At 35.9% G+C, this 22,064-nt stretch overlaps 1 protein-coding gene across 3 annotated transcripts in view; it reads right to left on the bottom strand.

The window, feature by feature from the left end:
* Positions 1 to 22,064, bottom strand: part of LOC100373546 (uncharacterized) — a 79,653-nt gene that overhangs the window by 25,569 nt on the left and 32,020 nt on the right. For 2 of the 3 annotated variants that reach the window (XM_085507997.1, XM_085507995.1), the window contains exons 3-10: positions 21,856 to 22,031; positions 20,496 to 20,590; positions 16,363 to 16,452; positions 9,458 to 9,539; positions 6,489 to 6,692; positions 3,308 to 3,535; positions 2,688 to 2,835; positions 1,889 to 2,421 (exon numbers count right to left, since the gene is read on the bottom strand). In XM_085507997.1, coding sequence (XP_085364123.1) covers positions 1,889 to 2,421; positions 2,688 to 2,835; positions 3,308 to 3,535; positions 6,489 to 6,692; positions 9,458 to 9,539; positions 16,363 to 16,452; positions 20,496 to 20,590; positions 21,856 to 22,031 — 1,556 coding nt within the window. The remainder of the gene's footprint in view (positions 1 to 1,888; positions 2,422 to 2,687; positions 2,836 to 3,307; positions 3,536 to 6,488; positions 6,693 to 9,457; positions 9,540 to 16,362; positions 16,453 to 20,495; positions 20,591 to 21,855; positions 22,032 to 22,064) is intronic. The other variant, XM_085507996.1, reaches the window with a different exon arrangement.

Below are 22,064 nucleotides of genomic sequence, written 5' to 3' on the forward strand. Positions count from 1 at the left end.
CAACATAATGTACTTATACAGTTTGAAGGTGATTGGTCAAGGCATGTCCAAGAAAATGGTGGGAATGCACAAGCTGGGAGTAACAAGCAAACTGTCAGTCGAGGAAGCTCTGCTGTTGTATGTAACACAATGTGGTAACAATTTTAGTTGAATCATAGTCACTTCATAGTTATGGCCATGCAATTGGATAAGCAGTTTTCAAGAAGAAGTTAGAAATAAAATTTTCTCATCAGAATGACAAAAATATTCATCAAAATTATAAAATTGAAAATATCCTCACAAATGAACGAGTCTAGGGTTTATCAAAGAAACCTATACCGTATTTGTCTTCAATTAGGCGCCACTTTGTTACACTTTCATGTCATGGTGGCGCTTATTTGTGGTTAAATTTGAGCAACTTTGTTTCAAATGGCGCTTATTTCAAGCACTTCAAGTTCTAGTACCGGTAATTGTGTTACAAGCCATTGTTTTTGCTCCATTCTGGTGATAGATTATTGACAATATTTTACATTACAGTCTGACGCTTAGTCACTGTAGCTTTTATTTTAAATACTGAGTAAATGACCCGTTTTCAGACAGTTTAGAAAGTTATACAAAAAATATCATTCCTTAGAAAACATTCACAGTTTGCCGTACAATCAACAGAAAAATAAAACAAACACAAATTCAACGTTTAGTAGTCAATGATCACGGTAGCAAAATCCGGTCATGCTGCATTCCACGGTTACGATTATTACTCAGTAGTAGTTATAATAACGTACAAAAAATAAAATGTAAGTAAAATTCAACTTAATTTCATCGTAAGCGAATGATTCTGGTCGCATGTAAACACTCGGCGCGATTCGATGTCTGCCATGCTTCCTGTCTAGGACTTGACCTGGAACGCGTTTTTTGACCTGATAGGTCAAGTCGTTAATTAACCAATCAAAATGCTGGATGATGCCAACGTGATCAAATTACCATAGCTCATTTAAATAATGTATGAACGCAATGCGGAAGTGATTTGCCGATGTTTGCGATATTTTGGCTTTGATTTTGGTGGGAAAAACGGCATGATTTTTTTTTCAAATCAAGAAATTAGTTATTTTTGGAAAGTAAACTGAGCATTTAAAGAATAATTTAACACTGTTTACTGTGACAACAGCGCATTTGAAACAGAACATTTTCGCGTTGTTTTAATTTCGTTTTTATGGACTTACTGCGAAATTAAAAACCACGCTGATATTTTCTACAGTAGATTAAAAAGACATGTTTCAAGGATTATAGACCGATTTCTTAAAAATTGTTAGAAACAAAACCATTTTTTTTTACATAAAAGCCATTCGTACAGTAACAGCGAGGGACTTCCGCGATCGCGTCCATCGCTACGAACCGGTAACCGGTAGTCGATCCGCCGGCGCCCAATTCACGATCATTACGTGACAAAATTTCAACTTTGTCTGGCGCTTAATTGAGGTGTAAAATACAAAGTTTTTGTGGCACTGGCGCCTAATTGAAGGTGGCGCTTAACTGAAGACAAATACGGTATATACAATATCAAAGCCACTGAATTTGCAGTTTAAAATGATGAATTTTCATTGGTGAACTGAAGATATCATCACGAAATCTAATGAAAGTTTGAACAAATGTAATAGAGGTACGCAGAAGACACAAGAATACCAGCTATCAAATTAATTGAAGAACAAGCAAATAGTTGACTCAAACCACAACAGACAGTCATTAATATGATTAAATCCACTCAACGAAGTCAACAACAGAGCCAAAAATCTCAAAAGAGAATGTAGAAAATTGCAAAAACTCTATTGTAACATACACTTCATATTAATAGGATACATGTATGAGCTATTTTTTCTTGGACAATATTTTTATATGCTAAATTTATAATTACCATCTTCCATTAATAACTTCTGAAGTAATCGATTCTTTTTGAATTTCCCCCCTTGAGCTGAGTCCTGTGATGGCCTCTTTAATGAGCTGGTGCTTGCCGGTTTCTCAACTCTTCCTTGCACAGAGTCAGGTGATACAAGTCCACTTGTACTGGCACTGACTGGTGACTGACTGCTACAACAGAGTGGACTAGAAGTCTTGTAGGATGTTTCAGATCTTGAATAACTACTGCCAGGCACTGGGGGCCGCATAACATCGCTACTCGTGTTGATACGCGTAGTTGGCAACTTGGTTTGTAAATGGGACATGTATGGTTTCAAATTGGTAGATTTCAGTAGAGAAGACAGAGAAGAGTTCTGCAGCATTTCAATTGGTGAGTTGGACGACGCAGACGCAGAATTTCCTGAACGTAATAAATTGCTGAGTGATGGCAGCGGTCCTGAATGATCACTTTTGGGTGTTGAAGGAATACTTGAGACTTGGTTTGTTGAGGCACTGGTACTGGCATCAGTAGATGGAGTATTAGGCGTTTCCCTGTCAAAGAAGAAAAAAAGTTTCAACAAAATAGACGCAGGCATACTGAAGAAATGGTAAATGACATAGTGCTTTTTGGGACAAAATTTACAATTGTTCGGTCAAATATCAACCCAAAACAACTCCTCATTTCAGACTTACATATATTCTGCATTATGAAATAAGTGTCATAAGCATGTTAACTTTTGTCACATGAAGACATGTGTAGTATTTACTCAGTTTTAAGCGTTAAAGGAAAATCAAGCAAATTGTTATTGACGCTTCACCTGTATATACTATGAGTTGACATGATAAACTCTGGCTGTCCATTTCTAAGGAATAACTTGCTTCTTGTTTGCACAAACAACCAGCAGTGATCGGTGGCACGGAACTTGTACATCGCTGTGGTACATGTGTCAGTAATGTTACTCAAAACTGAAGATACAAAAAAAGCATATTTACATTGCACAATATTCCAATGTATGGTTTCATAATATGCATACAGAGTATGGGGCCTTGAAAAAACAGTTTTATATTATGCATACAGTGTATGTGGCCTGATAAAAAGGTTTTCTATTATGCATACAGAGTATGGGGCCTAAGAAAAAGGTTTTATATTAAGCATTTAGAGCATGGGGCCTAGAAAAAGGGTTTTGTATAATGCATACAGAGGATAGGGCCTAAGAAAATGGTTTTATATTATGCATACAGAGGATAGGGCCTAAGAAATGGTTTTATATTATGCATACAGAGGATAGGGCCTAAGAAATGGGTTTTATATTATACATACAGAGGACAGGGCCTAAGAAATGGGTTTTATATTATACATACAGAGGATAGGGCCTAAGAAATGGGTTTTATATTATACATATAGAGGATAGGGCCTGAAAGAAGGGTTTTATCCTACCTTCTTGATGATGTTTGATGAGCTGCTGCATATCTGAAGAGTGGCAGTATTCTTGTAATGAATGTCCAACCAAATCAGATTTGGAATGGAACGGCAATGTCAGTGAGGAGATATCTGCAGATATGATTTTCCCACTCAAGTCCTGCTTTGTTACAAACTGTTCTATAAGTGACCTGTCTTCTTGCGGCATTCTTCGGGCTACACATACCAAGTAAGCTGGTCCATCAACTGGAAGACATAAAGTTTATGCATATGCTACAAGTTATATCACAAGTCAGTTTGATTTATTAAAGCTGCAAAATGTGATACCACGTGATTGCTGAACAATAAAAAACCTTTTAATCACAGTAGTCAAACCTTTGTATAGTGACCACCGGATTGTCAAACAATAACAAACCTTTTAATCATAGTACAGTCAAACCTGTGTATAGTGACCACCGGATTGTCAAACAATAACAAACCTTTTAATCATAGTACAGTCAAACCTGTGTATAGTGACCACCGGATTGTCAAACAATAACAAACCTTTTAATCATAGTACAGTCAAACCTGTGTATAGTGACCACCGAATTGTCAAACAATAACAAACCTTTTAATCATAGTACAGTCAAACCTGTGTATAGTGACCACCGGATTGTCAAACAATAACAAACCTTTTAATCATAGTACAGTCAAACCTGTGTATAGTGACCACCGGATTGTCAAATAATAACAAACCTTTTAATCATAGTACAGTCAAACCTGTGTATAGTGACCACCAGATTGTCAAACAATAACAAACCTTTTAATCATAGTACAGTCAAACCTGTGTATAGTGACCACCGGATTGTCAAATAATAACAAACCTTTTAATCATAGTACAGTCAAACCTGTGTATAGTGACCACCTGATTGTCAAATAATTACAAACCTTTTAATCATAGTACAGTCAAACCTGTGTATAGTGACCACCTGATTGTCAAATAATTACAAACCTTTTAATCATAGTACAGTCAAACCTATGTATAGTGACCACCTGATTGTCAAATAACAAACCTTTTAATCATAGTACAGTCAAACCTGTGTATAGTGACCACCTGATTGTCAAATAATTACAAACCTTTTAATCATAGTACAGTCAAACCTGTGTATAGTGACCACCTGATTGTCAAATAATTACAAACCTTTTAATCATAGTACAGTCAAACCTATGTATAGTGACCACCTGATTGTCAAATAACAAACCTTTTAATCATAGTACAGTCAAACCTGTGTATAGTGACCACCTGATTGTCAAACAATAACAAACCTTTTAATCATAGTACAGTCAAACCTGTGTATAGTGACCACCAGATTGCCAAACAATAAACCTTTTAATCATAGTACAGTCAAATCTGTGTATAGTGACCACCAGATTGCCAAACAATAACAAACCTTTTAATCACAGTAGTCAAACCTGTGTATAGTGACCACCGGATTGTCAAACAATAACAAACCTTTTAATTATAGTACAGTCAAACCTGTGTATAGTGACCACCAGATTGCCAAACAATAAACCTTTTAATCATAGTACAGTCAAATCTGTGTATAGTGACCACCAGATTGCCAAACAATAACAAACCTTTTAATCATAGTACAGTCAAACCTGTGTATAGTGACCACCGGATTGTCAAACAATAACAAACCTTTTAATTATAGTACAGTCAAACCTGTGTATAGTGACCACCAGATTGCCAAACAATAAACCTTTTAATCATAGTACAGTCAAACCTGTGTATAGTGACCACCGGATTGTCAAACAATAATAAACCTTTTAATCATAGTACAGTCAAACCTATGTATAGTGACCACCGGATTGTCAAATAATAAACCTTTTAATCATAGTACAGTCAAACCTGTGTATAGTGACCACCGGATTGTCAAACAATAACAAACCTTTTAATCACAGTAGTCAAACCTTTGTATAGTGACCACCGGATTGTCAAACAATAACAAACCTTTTAAGCATAGTACAGTCAAACCTGTGTATAGTGACCACCGGATTGTGAAACAATAACAAACCTTTTAATCACAGTAGTCAAACCTTTGTATAGTGACCACCGGATTGTCAAACAATAACAAACCTTTTAATCATAGTAGTCAAACCTATGTATAGTGACCACCGGATTGTCAAATAATAAACCTTTTAATCATAGTACAGTCAAACCTGTGTATAGTGACCACCGGATTGTCAAACAATAATAAACCTTTTAATCAGAGTAGTCAAACCTTTGTATAGTGACCAGCGGATTGTCAAACAATAACAAACCTTTTAATCATAGTACAGACAAATCTGTGTATAGTGACCACCAGACTGCCAAACAATAAACCTTTATAGACAGATGGTCTTTATATGGAGGTTGGGATATTTTTTATGCATCACCTACTCATACATTTGTATATATATATATATATAATGAGATGGTACTACTGCAACAACAACAACAACAACAAATTTATTTAAGTTGAATCAAAATAATATAAAGTTAGACTTGTGGAAATTAAATATTGTTTAATAAGAATGCTAATTATTAATTTGGTCAAGGGTGAATTGGCAAAAATATTAAGAAAAGAATGGTTACATAAGACAGGTGGTCTTTTATACGGAGGTTGTTTATACATTATGTCTTGGGAGATCCTAAAAGTGGTCACTATATAAACAGGTGCTCCTTAAAACACAGGTTTGATTGTACTTAACGTTACTCATTTGGTCATACTACGAGACTGTACAGGAGCGGGTATCATGCGCGTTTTCAACTTTGTTCACTGTACTGTGTACGCCAAGATTGTGTGCTCACGCACATGTTCAAAGAATTGTGAATTTACGATTTTATTAACAAGCAGCCTCTCGGCTGAGATTAAAGCATTGAAAATATCATCACAAAATGTACAAATCTGAGCACGGACATTGACTCATACGATAAGCTCCGCTCGATAATAGAGCTGAAAATACAGTCGGAGATTCACACCTGCAGTGCAAGTAGGATGGGTTTAATTGAATTGGTTGCCCACCTACCTACAGATGCTTAAGCTGCACAATTATCAAAACGCAAGAGTATTTTTTATGCTAATTATATGCAAATGATAACAACAGCATACACTGATGGATGGTCAATACCTTAATTAGGTTTTAATTCTAGGGAAGCTAGCATCGCTTGACTTACCACTTGCTGAACCATCAGCATTAGGTTGTTTGTCATCTGGATGTGGTTGGAGAACTGCTGAACATTGCATGTGTTCTAATTTTGACTCTTGCGAACCACCATCATCACCATGCTCATCTTGGCTTCCTATGTACATTCGACAGTTAAAAGTACGACTCTTGGACAATTTGTTGGGATTCTCACTTGGCCATACAATCCCATTAGCTGCCATGTATAGAACAAAAATCATTCAATCAACACAGACAATCTTACACCAATGCATTTCAATTAAAATGTTATTTACATTATTTATTTACATTGGATGTAATATCTCTATCATCAATATGATGGTACTATTCAAATCAGATGCAACCTTTTATACTGCAATTGGTTTCACCACTAAAAGATATGTAAATAACCATATAAATATGCTAATGATATTTAAATTAGATGCAACCCATTCTAATTGTGATTGGTGCAGCCACTGAAAGATATGCAAACAATCCTATCAGTATGCTAATACTATTCAAATTAGAGGCAACCTTTTTTTTATTGAAATTGGTGTCACCACTGAAAGATATGCAAATTGTCTTTCTATATGCTAATGTTATTCAATAAGATGTAACCTGTTTCTATTGTGATTGGTGTGACCACTGAAAGATATGCAAATTGCCTTATCTATATGCTAATGTTATTCAAATTAGATGTAACCTGTTTCTATTGTGATTGGTGTGACCACTCAAAGATATGCAAATTGCCTTATCTATATGCTAATGTTATTCAAATTAGATGTAACCTGTTTCTATTGTGATTGGTGTCACCACTGAAAGATATGCAAATTGCCTTATCTATATGCTAATGTTATTCAAATTAGATGTAACCTGTTTCTATTGTGATTGGTGTCACCACTGAAAGATATGCAAATTGCCTTATCAATATGCTAATGTTATTCAATAAGATGCAACCTGTTTCTATTGCGATTTGTGTCACCACTGAAAGATATGCAAATAACGCTAACAATATGCTATTACTGATCAAATCAGATGCAACCCATTCCAATTGTGATTGGTGCAGCCACTGAAAGATATGCAAATAACCCTATATATCAGTATGAGAAGAAGTAGTGAAGGCATGAAAACTGGAAAGGCTGCTGGACCCTCGGAAGTGAGCGCGGAGATGATTTTTGCAAGTGGAGACACAGGGATTGGTGTGATAATGGAGTTATGTCAGAGAGTGTTAGATGGAAGAGGAATGCCTGAGGAGTGGGAGGTGAGTGTGGTAGTACCAATTTTTAAAGGAAAAGGGGATGCAAAGAGTTGTGGTGCATATAGGGGTGTAAAACTATTAGAGCATGCAATGAAAATTGTGGAGAGGGTGATAGTGAATAGAATCCGGAAATTAGTGGAAGTGGATGAGATGCAGTTTGGTTTTATGCCAGGGAAAGGAACAATTGATGCAGTGTTTATTCTGAGGAGGATGCAAGAGGAATATCGTGCAAAAGGGAAGAAACTGTATATGTGTTTTGTGGATTTGGAGAAGGCCTTTGATAGAGTCCTGAGGAAGGTGGTGGAGTGGGCAATGCGGAAGAGAGGTATACCAGAGGCAATGGTAAGAGCAGTGATGAGTTTGTATGAAGGAGCAAAGACAAGAGTTAGAGTAGGATCGGAGTTGTCAGAGGAGTTTGAGCTGAAGGTGGGTGTGCATCAAGGCTCTGTACTATCACCATTGATATTTGTAGTTGTCATTGATGTAGTTACAGAGAGCGCAAGAGAAGGGCTGATGAGAGAGATGTTGTATGCTGATGACTTGGTCTTGATGGATGACACAATGGAGGGATTAAGGGAGAAGTTTGTGAAATGGAAAAAAGCATTTGAGAGTAAGGGTTTGAAGGTAAATCTGGGAAAGACAAAAGTGATGGTGAGTGGGACGGAGGAGAAAGCCTTGGTGAGTAAGGTTGACCCATGTGGCATGTGTGGAAAGAGGGTAAAGGCAAATTCAGTGTGGTGTGTAAAATGTGGGAAGTGGATACATGGGAGATGTGCAAAGATAAAGAGGGTGACCCAAAGATTGGCAAGGGATTTTGCGTGTGGAAGATGTAAGAATGGAGTTGGAAATGTGGTGGAACAGGAAGAAAAGTTGTGTGATGAGGTTGAGTCAGTGAAGGAGTTTACATACCTGGGGGACAAGGTAAGTGTGGGTGGTGGGTGTGAGGCGGCTGTAACAGCTAGAGCAAGGTTTGCTTGGGTGAAGTTTAGGGAATGTGGAGAGCTACTATATGGGAAGAGATTTCCCTTGGAGATGAAAGGAATAGTTTATAAGAGTTGTGTGAGATCAGCATTGCTGTATGGGAGCGAGACATGGTGTTTGAGTGAAAATGAGCTGGGTATTTTAAGGAGGACAGAGAGAGCAATGGTGAGAGTGATGTGTGGGGTGAAGTTGATGGACAGAAAGTTAACTGAGGACTTGATGCAGATGTTGGGTTTGAAGGAAGCGGTAGATCGGTTGGCGAAGGCAAATGGGGTACGTTGGTATGGGCATGTGCTGAGGAGGGAGGATGGGCATGTATTAAGAAGGGCCCTTGATTTAGAGGTGAGTGGTCCAAGGAAAAGGGGAAGGCCAAAGAAGACGTGGAAGATGCAAGTGGAGGAGGAGAGTGGGAAGGTTGGGATGAGGATGAGGGATGCTTTAAATTGTGCAAAGTGGAGGGAGGGGGTAAGAGCGATTGCCACTAGTTTAAGGTGAATCTGGCCACCCTCGTCTTCGGGGATCAAACCGGATTTAAAACTCTGGACTACTACTACTACTACTACTAGTATGCTAATGTTATTCCACAACCCTATTCAAATTAGATGCAACCCATTCCAATTGTGATTGGTGCAGCCACTCAAAGATATGCAAATAACCCTATCAGTATGCTAATGTTATTCCATAGCATGCAACCTGTTTCTATTGTGATTGGTGCAGCCACTGCAAAATAATTAAGTACTTACTTAGAGGTAAGAGACACTCAGTAAGCTGAGCATGATCCCCTGCATGTATTAAACTGTAAATACTACTTCCTACCAACTCATCCTGGAGAAAAAATAAACAGTATTTAGAGTAAATTAACCACTGAAATTGTTATAGGATAAATGAAAACTGCAGGAAGTAATGGTCTAAGCAAATTGACACTACGCACTAAACTTGCCGGATCCATAATAGAAGGGTGCTCAAGTAATATCTTGCATGCCAATACATTTATTTCATCTCATCTCTGAGACTTGAATGCACCTATTTCCTAAAAAGAAATGCTGCTATTATATAGGTTAAAAATGGTGATCGAAATGTAAAATTAAAAAAAAAAATATTTATACTTGTAACACAATATTATTTTGCACTTTTTATTTTAATCCACTGTTTATGTAGCCTTTATGAAAGACAGACAATAAACCATGTCAGAATTGCTGATGCCAATCTAAGTTCAACAAGTCATTCATTGTTAATGACCTGACAAAGCAGTAAGTTATATAATTGAAAAATTACACAAAGTTTTGTGCCCAGACGCATTCATATAGTTTACAAGACCCAAAAAGTTGCCTTCTTCATCAACTCAAAAAGCTGAAAAATTGGTCAAAAATAGTATACTTCCAGTAGGGAACTTATATTTTTTTTCAAAAAAAGTGCAAAAAATGGACTTTATTTTTTAATCAAACATGGCTGCCAGTTGACCATTTGAATGAGATGAAAAACAAAATTTGAGATCAGCTTACCACGATTTCTGTGAATATGACATACTGGCATAATTAATGAAGTCACATGACATAGTCATCTGAAAAGTTTTTCATTCTACTATATATTAAGGGTATGATCACATGACCAAAAATAGTTATCTGATTTTAATCACGTCTTTTGTTCGTTCAATGAGTTCATAACTTATATACTCATGCCAATCTGCATTATAATTATCTATACTAATGAGATCACATGACCATATTTGGTCATCTGATATCTTAATTACATCTGGTTGTTGGATGACTTCATGATATCACTGATTTTAAGTCCCTACAACATCTGTAAAGCGTATTACAGTAACAGTAAGGTTATAACAAGAATATCACGAAGTGCTGTACAATACTTTATTTTCGCTTGGAATTTATTTTCAATATTTTCGCTGAAGGGATGATTCCGTGAAAATAAAATCCAGCAAATATACTTTTTTCCCTGTATTTCACATTAAACTCATCAAAAATCAGTGAAAATAAATTTCATACAAAATGCCCCAAAAACCTTTTCAGCGAAAATTAATTCCAGCAAAAATAAAGTATTCCTAGGTATATGCAGGGCAGAGTCACACTAACCTCTGCTACATGCATACTTTGTGGTATTTTCCTGATAACCTTATGTTATTTTATATTATTATACATCTGTCACTGTAATGCCATAAATTACAGTGTGTCGCAATTTTGCGGGGTATTTTAATCCTACCATATAAGGAAATGCGAATTCCAAATATGGAATGATTACGCGCATAAGTGTTCTCTAATAATAAAAACAAACATGGCTGCCACTAGGGTTTGACAGCACTGATTCTGTTCTGAACCTTTTGGATTTCGGCATTTCCATGATGTATCCTTGGAAGGAAAAGATGTATAATAATTAGGTTAATTCAAAGATACCTCTAAGTATCTACTCAGACAGTATGCTGTCGCATCGCATACTTCTGCTGTACTGTCTTCGTCCATATTTTGAGATATCCTCGTAATAACCTCATAACAACCATAGGCAACCATCTGATAACTACACATAATTTCATTTTCACCGTATGTTACAGAATGGAGTATGACTTCAGAATCATATTTTTGAATGCTTGACCAATTTTTGGAAACAGAATAAAAGGCACCAACATTGTAAAAATCAATTATCTGTTTTATGGCAGTCAACTTAGTAGTATACTTATCCACAGTGAGTATATGATTAATAAACAATCTTTGAGATGAAATGAATAGACAGATCATTTTCAGTGGTTTCCAGCCCCATTTTAAGGTGTTGAAAAAGTATGTAACAATACTGTGACAAACTTGGTCTTCTATTTAGTCCCCAAATCAACTTTTGTCACCACTTATTTATTTTTATTTTTTTCGAAATGTTGATCGATACGAAATTATGCTTATTTGGTAAAAAATTAGCAAGAATAAAGAAAATTTCTGCACCATAATTTTGGTAGGATAAATAATGAGGCTCAAAGGGTTATATAAAGTGCATGATGTCCTCAACAGGGTTCACTTGAGTTTGTTTTATCAGTGGTGTTAGATTTGCTGTATTACTTCATAAATAAAAGCACTGTGCATGTCAATTAAACAACGAAGAGAGTAGACTAGTGTTGATTACCGCACAGAGATTTTTGTGTGATTTGATTTGATTTATTTCACCAGAAAATATACAACTACAGAAAACAATGAGAGAATGAAGAAAATAGGATGTTTGAAATTTTCTGGTGTGGTCCAAGGAAAATACTTCGTCTGAACTAATCTAGTCCAAGAACCAACTAATTGTATGATATTATGGTAATAAAACTGGTTATATGATTAAATAATGATTAGAATAATTTAATTAAAATAGAGTTACAGTACTCATTTCGCCCAGCCTCCCGCCCGCTTCCGGATTTCGATCGCTTTTTTTTCGCTCGCTTTGTTCAATTCGACCGCGCAATTTCCGCTTTTTTTTTCGACCGCGCAAATCCGGAAGTATCCGCTCGTGCAATCGCTCGCTCGCTCGCTCGCTCGCCTGACAGAGCAACCGCCCGCATTTACAGTTCATTACCTACTGTTTCATGTACAGGTGTGTCATTTTTGTTTTTATGATGTTAAAATAAGAATAAATACAATCAGAAATTTATAGAACGACCGTTGAAAAAATACGGTGGATCACACGGCCATATAAAATTGGTAATAATACATACGCGTAGTAATAATGTCCACCATAAACAAGATCGAATCACACATGTGAAATCAAATACGACACTGACACAGACACAACTAATATGAAATAAAACCATTCAATTTTTGGTGGAGAGCTAAAAATGTCTACTGTAGAGTACGGTATTCGTTGAGTAACCGTGTGTAGGGTGACGGTTGTCATGCACGCATGGTTTGGGTTTAACACGGGTCAAGTTGTAGTTATGTAAATCTATGGCACCTATAACAATTGAAGAATATCTGCAGGAATAGTAAGACTGTGAAAAAAACGACCAATCGATTGTTATAGAATGACAGCAGTGTAAAATTTGTCAAACAAATACAATACTTGCAAATGCAATGTCGGCCAGCGCCCATCTTACTTGTCCGAAGTTGTCGAAGCCGACATCAATGGAGATCGCGTTTTTTAACTAGGCGGCTGGCAAGCGGACTAACACGTTACATAAACTTGTTGAATTACAATTATGGTTTTTATTTCTGCGCCCAATGTCTCGTTCTAAAATAAAGGATTCAAAGTTTGCAGGGTATTCCGTTTTTTGCGAACTCTGGGCGAAATACTTTCATGAGCTGTACGTAGTTCACTTACAGCCAAAACAAAATCAGCTTGGACATTAAGTTGTGAGACGCGACAAAACAAACGCTGCCAGTGATAGATTACGTGAATAAAAAAAAACAAAATAAACGCAATCAAAGGCGCCGACCACACGCTTTGGAAATAAATAGAACGCGTTGCTAAGAGGAATCGCACCTGCATCTCGACGACGTCTCCGGTCATGAGCAGGGTTTGCCGCGTCTTAGAAAAATTGAAAGTTAAAAAGGAATCAGTGTCGGGGAACCATTCACAATGTTTGCATGAAAAATCCCCAGCGAAAACCTTTTTTTTTTACTGTTACAAACACTATGGTACCTGAATCCCGATTAATTCATAAATATGAATCGTTAAGGGTCAATTTCCTGCAATCCTTCAAGATTAAATTTGCCTCCGAAAATCTTTCTAACGATGACCTGGAAGATTGCCATGATTGAGTGCCACCATTTCTGTTCTAAGATTTATTCAGTATAATAATACAAATGTTCACCCCAACAGAGGTGCACATACAGTTTTAGCGACCCGAAGAGCTCATTGTCAACCGAGGCGAAGCACTACGATAAACACTTTCCGTTCCCAATAAATAATAATAATAATAACAAAACAAAAACTTCTCGTTCCCGATATTATGAAATTCTTTCGTTTTGGGGGAAAAACCCTGAAATGTTTTCCATATGTACCCATAATTTTTTTTTCATAATTACTGATTACACACGAATATTACAGAAAAAAATAATTTGCTATATTATCTATATTTGTGCCTTTTATTTGTCTTGAATCATGACTGAAAAGAGCTGGATGAAATTAAAAACTATGTAGTGTGTTCGACAACTCATGTATGAACAACAATTTTAATAAATATGATTTTACTTGGTAAAATTACTGTATTTTTCTACATAAAAACAAAATAATTTCACAATGTCTTTATTATCATAGCGTTGTTGGTAAAAGTTGAAAATGATACATCCACGTGAACCTGCTTATATGAGATCGAAGGAGTCTCTGTTTTCAACAGCCGTATACATCTAACTGCGTCATCGCTAAGTTTCCTTGGTGGACCACGAGCTCTGTTCCTTGTTTGCACGTTATCATGTTCACACAATCGCAGACATTATTTGTAAGGGTGCTCTTTGAAATGGCACATTTTCTCGATGTTTTAGCGAGTACTCCGCGGGTATATGGCTTGTTCTCACATCAGCATAATTTTTCTCGAATTCACTCATCGCTTTCCCACATGCACTTCTCGTTCTTTGCTGCTAGCTTTTTTGCACTCTAATATGTTGTTGTTTTTGTCTTTCTAAACATCGAGTTTATTTTTGACATTCAACGAGATCGCTTGAATTTTGAATTTGATGACGGTTCGAATTTATCCACTTTTACAGTGATCAACATTGCGTTCGAGTAGAGTTACTAGTAATTATAAGCCTGATTTACATTTTTCTTGCGGTGTTTTTCGTCAATGTATTAAATATAAGTGCTTTGGGAAATAACATAATTATATTGCGCGAGTAAAAGAGTTTGGTGAGACTGTCACAACATACTAAAACAGATGTTTTATTTATTTCCAACGCGCGTGGTCAGCGCCTCTGATTGCGTTTATTTTGTATTTTTGTTTTCAAAATGTATCACTGGCTGCGTTTGTTTTGTTTTCCTCAACAAATTAACTGTTCCGAGATCTCTTTCATTTTTCGTCCGGCTGCTGCCAATCCAATAATTCGTCGTCGCATGTAATCAGACAAGCGATTAATCGTCACAGTCATTATACTAGTAGTTTAAGTCCAATTGATTTGTAGAAATTCAGCTATGCGATAATTATATGTGCAGTTTTGTTTTGCGCACCCAGACACGATCAAAAGTTAACCAATAGATTTTCTGAACTACAGAATTCGTATTACTTGTGCAAATTGAGTAAGAGTCATAGTGTGAGTTGCGTTCGCAAATAACAAAGTGTCAAATTATTTTGAGCGCCGTTTGGAATAAATTTAGTCAAAATCACACACAGAAACACACACAACACACAAATACTAGTACTCAATAATATCGCGATTGACCAGTCATATAGCTGCTTGAACTACACACACAAGGACGTAAATATGTAAATACAGGTCACAGTTCGACTTGCGTAGCAAACGTTACAATGTGTCAAGTGATTTCAAGGCGTCTTTTTTCCAAAACAGAGAAGCAATAGGCGTTGTATTTTGAATCGTCATTAAAACCTAAATTTATTACGAATAAAAACTTAAGTTTATACATACAATGTACGATCATTGTTACTCCAGCGGTCGGTTGGCAAGCGGACGGTGTTTCTAAAGCCAGTCATAGCAGGAGCGAGCGAGCGAACAAAAGCGAGCGAACAAAAGCGAACGCGAGCGAGCGGAAAAAAAGCGGTCGGTTTCCGGTCGGAAAGCAGCGAGCGGTCGGAAATTAAGCGATAAGCGGTCGGAAAAAAAGCGATAAAAGAGGGAGGTTGGGCGGAATGAGTACTGTAGGTAGGTAGGACATCCAAGAATAGTAATATACAACTTATAGAAGGAGGAAATAAAAGAAAATAACAAATCTGATGTGTTATACCAGAGGTACATTACTTGGGGTTTGCAACGCGCATAGTACTGTATGGTGACATCATGTCAAGATCCCATTCAAGTCTCATCTCGTAGACAGCGAGACTGGTGCTATGACCTTCTGGCATGACATAGGCGGTTTGTAATAAAACAATAAAACATGTATTACTACATTCATAGTGAAAAAATGTAATACATCGAAAATGTACAGAAAATATAGTTATCGTAATCCATCATATCGTGAGCAGCTATTTTGATCCACCTAGACATCCCAGTATCCTAGTTACCTTGGGCATGCGCATTCGCATTTTTCTGAGTTGGAACACTGATGTGAGAGCGAGATTGAAACAGGATCTTGGTATCATGTCACTGTAGTTGCAAACCCCAAGTAATGTACCTCTGATTATACACATTGCCTGGAGCATCGTTAACTCCATTTAACATAATAGATTGAAAAAGTGACGATGATTTCAGTAGATGAAGAACTAGCAATAATATAATGAATATTGGTTGCATAGGAACAAGAGACAAGATTGGGGGGAGGGAGGAGGTTAAAAAGTAAAAGACAATTTTTTTTTTTTAAATTTCACTTAGTTATTCCAACTCCCTGTGATAAAACCAACAACAGATGATATCACAGTGATAATGGTTCATTTGTATTTCTATATTTACTTAGTAACAGGTGAGCACATATAGTACTAGTAGTCAGAATACAAACAAAATGGCAGCTAAAACTGAAACTAATGTTAATTCTGATAGTCAATGAAAAATATGAGAAATTATTGACAAACCTTGCCAAACTTCAGATAGGTAGACACATTTTCAGTAACAAACTCTATCCGCCCTTGACTGTTCACCACAAATAAAAATCCATCCAGTGCCTACAAAAAAAACCCACAATAAGTCACTTGATATTCTGGCAAACACACCTTGCATTATCACCTTCATACATTAATTAACATTAATTATAATCGTGATCAGGCTACACCAAGAACAGAGTAAGATTTAAACTAATCTCATATGTTTGCATATCGGATAAACCAAATTGCTCAAGTGCTAAGTATATCTACTGGGTCTTAAAAATGAGCCAGTTTTAAAGGAAAATCAAGTCTAACAACATAATACTCCCAGATGAAAGAGCTCGGCAAATGTAAGAACATGCAATTTACAGCTTTTTCATGTCACTTTTCATTCTCCAGATATTTAACATTAATTTATGTAGTCCACCATCTTGATTCTTCAGCAAAGGATTATGGGTAAAGTATGACATCATATCCACTGTTGTCAGAAATTGTCAGTTTTGTTTGGCTTGACTCCCCCTTTAATCTGTATTTAGTGTTTCTTAACCTGTGCTAAGCATCCACATGCGTTTCCTTTTGGCATTTGACCTCTTAGCCCGTGCTAAGAAAACATGCATGAATGCTATATATACATGTAAGTCCATGCTACTAGCCACATATTTTGATTTGTGGCTTTAATTATGTTATGGTTTAATGTGTAAGCATGGGGTAAATTATGTTGAAAATGGTCTGTAATTTAGACATTCTCTGAAGGATACTAAGCATGCTAATATACGTGAATACAGAAGTGCATACACCGTATACCTAGGGGATAATTTCGCTACTGTGTATTTTTTACTATTCCAACTACTGAATGCTTTCCGACAGTCATTTGTAACAAAACTTTCTATTGGCTGGTGAACTTTCAATTGCACAACCATGTGACATACATGGTTATGAATGGAGTTGCCGCACAGGGTTGGAAAGGGAGGAATGTCCAAACTTGCAGGCGGATGGTGTACTGTGAAAGCCGAAAACCATTTGTTTCACAACTTACTTCGAACTACCTTAGACTACAGTGAATTTCTTCACCTTGGGACTGGGAATCAAGTATAGCAAAAAAACAAGGAACAAAAGTTTGCAGCAAAAGTGTGCCATGTTTATTAAATTACATGATGATAGTTCACTCATCAACTTGTTAGCGGTACCTCACCGCTAACCGATGTTATCGCAGAGGGGATTGTACCAGTCATCAGAAGGTTAACTTCAATCTTTCACTTATGACAAACATAACCACATGCATTTGGAGAAAAAAATAACGCATTGTAAGAGATCAAGATCTGAAAGCAACATCAAGTTAGAAGGAATTCCGATTTCACTAAACAATGTTGATTACAAAAGGTTAATCTAGAGTTCATTGCATCTCCATACATGTATATGGATCTAAGAATGACCTGATCTGTAAAATCAAATCTTTTATTGGATAACTGCTTGCCCCTACTTGCATCATAATTGTTTAAATGAACAACCTAATTTTTTTTTTAAAGTACCATCGATTTTGGGGGTTTTACAAAGCTTCATCACCGGCCCTGGGCGTCTTGTTACTGTGAGTTTCTCACTCAACCTGCCAATGCAATATCTTTTCAATGATCATGAGGTTGGGTTGACTTTCTTACAAATCTTATTATTGTTTATTTAGAAAATAGAATTTCATGATCAGAAAATAACAATTTTTTTTTAGAAGAACAAGAAATCAAAGAAAGCTCAGAAAGAACTCCCATGTGCTAAGAGTATTGGAGACACATTAAATATAATTCGAAATTATTTAGCTGAAAACTAATTATGCAAATCAGAAAATTAATACCGGGGTATGAACAGATTTGAGTGTAAAACTAATGAGGTCTGCGCAATGTAACAGAAAATCTATGTTTCCAAGTTTAATTGAAATGTGATTAGAACCCAAAAATTATGAATTATTATGCTTATTAGGGAATTAATATGAACAGATTTTTACCCCAAACTAATTAGGTTTGTACATTGTCCTAGAGCATCTTTGTACTATGTTTCATTGAAATGGAATAATTAGTACTTTAGATATCAGTGTGAAAGCTTAAAATTGGTTAATTATGCAAATTAGGTAATTACTATGTACAGATTTTCGCCCACAATTATCCAGGTCTGTCTATTGTCCTACAGTATCCATGTACATTCATTGATATGTGATGTTTAGTACCTGAGATATCAGTGTGAAAGTTGGTTAATTATGCAAATTAAGTGATTAATATGCACAAATATTTACCGGAAACTAATTGGGTCTGCATAATTCTAGATTCATTGAAATGTGATGATTAGTACTTTAGATATCAGTAGAAAAGCTGAAAATTAATTATGCAAATTAGTTAATTAATATGCACAATTATTTGCCCTAAAACTAATCAGGTCTCTGCATAGTCCTAAAGGATCTATGTACCAAGTTTCATTGAAATGCGATGATTAGTACTTGAGATACCCACGGAAAAGCTGAAAATTAACTAATTATGCAAATTAGGTGATTAATATGCACAAATATTTATTGGAAACAATCAATCTCTGCATAGTCCTTGAGTATGTAAGTACCAAGTTTCATTGAAATGTAATGCTCATTACTTATATCAAATGCTGAAAATTAATTAATTATGCAAATTAGGTAATTAATATGTACTGATATTACCATAAAAACTATCAGGTCTGTACAGTGTCATATAACATCTATGTACCAAGTTTCATTGAAATGTGATGATTAGTACTTATATCAAATGCTGAAAATTAATTAATTATGCAAATTAGGTAATTAATATGTACTGATATTACCATAAAAACTATCAGGTCTGTGCAGTGTCATATGACATCTATGTACCAAGTTTCATTGAAATGTGATGATTAGTACTTGAGATATCAGTGGAAAAACCGAAAATTGACTAATCATTATGCAAATTAGGTAATTAGTATCCACGGATTATTACCAAAAACTAATCAAAACCTAGCATTAGTTCAGAGCATGTATGTACAAAGTTTCATCAAAATCCAATGAGTGGTTGTTTAGATATCAGTGGAACAATCATGGAACAGCTAAAAATCAGCTAATTATAATGCAAATTAGGTAATTAATATGCACAGATTTTTACCAAAAACTAATCAAATCTGCACATATGTTCAGAGCATCTATGTACCAAGTTTCATCAACATCCAATGAGTGGTTCTTTAGATATCAGTGGAACAGTCATACATGTAGAACAGCTAAAAATCAGCTAATTATCATGCAAATTAGGTAATTAACGAGCATGGATTTTTACCAAAACCTAATCAAATCTGTGCATTGGCCCAGAGCATCTATGCACCAAGTTTCATCAAAAACCGATGTATGGTTCTTGAGATAGCAGTGGAAGAGTCGGACACACATACACACACACAGACACACTAACTGCAAAGACTCCCATTATGTGCTTCGCACATGGGAGTCAAAAAAGAGACAGCCAACGTTGCTTTAAATGAAATTGTATATTGGAGTGCATGTGTACATATCTGTACATGTATCATACATACCAGCAATCTCTTGTATTACATACGTATTGCATTTCAACAGCTCAGAAAAATCAGATTTGAACCAAATCTATCAAAGAAATATGGTTCCACAACGGCTAGAAATTATTTGCAACTGACAGGCATGGTACAACTTTACAAACTGGTGTCTGTTGTACAATTTCTTTCTTTCATAGTCTGTATATAGTATTCATGTTCTTATTATTTATTCTGCATGAATACTTGGAAACTGGTGTCAGTTGTGCCTATTTAGAAACTGGTATGAAAAATAATGCCACAAATGTTCTAATTTCCCCTTGTATTCATCTGGTGATTAATTACAGTATGGTTTGATTTTCAAATCATGTGACCCAGTGGTAAGATAATCTATACTGCCTATGTTGTGTGCACGCTGCATTTGTCTCTTGTTTTCCATAGAATTTTAAATCTTAAAAGTTAGTTTTGTATTCAATCTGAGAAACGAAATGTGCCTTCAAGAGACAACAGTGCATGGTTGGTTGGTCAATGGAGACATACATAAAATACTAATTTACACAAAGGGCAGTTTTACTTTGTACCACGCTTACCTCAAGTAATAAAGGTCCTAACACATCATTTGCTAACAATGCTGGCTTACTAGAGGATACATGGCATTGCTGAACAGCTCCGTTGGACTCCGCTACTGAAAAAAAAACAAATAACCATGTGTCAAATTCAAAACATTTTAAAACTTTAAATGCCATCAAATTTGAAGTTGCATGTTTTTTTCAGTTAAGCTGCAGGTATGATGGCAGGATCTATTGGTTTAAATTTGAAATTAATGAAAGTTGTTACAAGAACACTGATTGATGAATCCAACTCGTTTAATTCAACTGTGGGTAAATAACAACACACGCTAAAAATGCAAAGGCTCATGGGTAGACGCTTGTTTGTAAACAGTGACACGCTATGGCCATCTGATGCATGCACAGGTGACGACTCCCCCGCTTTAACCCCCCCCCCCCAAAAAAAATGCACAAACTATGTATTATTACATGTACTAGTATACATTTTATGGGATCTATTATTCACAGGACACATTGTGGTGACTGTGACATTTTTACATCTCAGTTAATTTGGGAGCTAATATGTTATTATGACAGTAAAACATCAATGCATAATAAATTCCCAAATGAAATCATCTGAAACTGTGCATGAACCCTTCATAGTAGTATCCATATTGAATTACTTGAAAAATAATCTCCATCCATTATATATATACAGCATTCCGACCACTAATAATGTGTAGCTCATCTAAAAACTACAACTTACATTTTCGTGGGAAGACCATTAGAAAATATGCTGAGAAAAAGTGTGCTTTCAATATTCATATTAACGCCAGAGGTAAAACATACAGCATGCAAAGGTTGGCTGTATATATTATTCATCAAGACGAAAACTTTTGATTGTAGAAAGGCTAATAGCACAGTGGTTGTTCTTTAGACTCATTGTGTTAAACCCAGGCGCACAGCGAACCGGAACACTGGATTAAATTGCCAAAGGAGCTATTATGATAGGGTACGGCCGCACAGACCAGTCATGTACTAAAAACATGGAACATAATTTCTGTGGCTAAACGCTCTGTATACACAGTTAGATTTGCATTTGCAATAAGCAACTGTAACATTCAAATGTTTCCAGACACAAAAATATTTTTTTTTTAAATCTATCAACCCTTTTCACCACCAGTTTCCTCTTTTCATTATAAATTCACAAAATAGTTTATAGAATGTACTTTACTTTCCTTTAGAACTGGGACAAAAATAGCTCCTTAGTTTTTTGAGTAAAAACTGAAAATTTACTCAAATTATCGCATGTAAAGAAAATTTACAGACAGTTTATACAGTAACACTTATTAGTTCCATTCAACAGACTGTAGAATACATTTATAATCACGATAAAACTCACCTTGTTGTCGCTTTATAGTCTTGATCTGTTTGACAGTTTCTTGCAATATGGCACATTTATCAGGCTTCACATTGCAACTGTCCATATTCGTTATGCTAGCGGAAATCAACTCGGCTAACTCCTCGATGTAAATGTTCTCTTGCTCTCGCCTTCTTCGCTCATTAAGCGATTTATTACTGTATAAAACGAAATATAAATTTACCGAAAAA

Source organism: Saccoglossus kowalevskii, chromosome 14, assembly GCF_978046115.1.
Source record: "Saccoglossus kowalevskii chromosome 14, keSacKowa6.1, whole genome shotgun sequence".
NCBI classification, from domain to species: domain Eukaryota; kingdom Metazoa; phylum Hemichordata; class Enteropneusta; family Harrimaniidae; genus Saccoglossus; species Saccoglossus kowalevskii.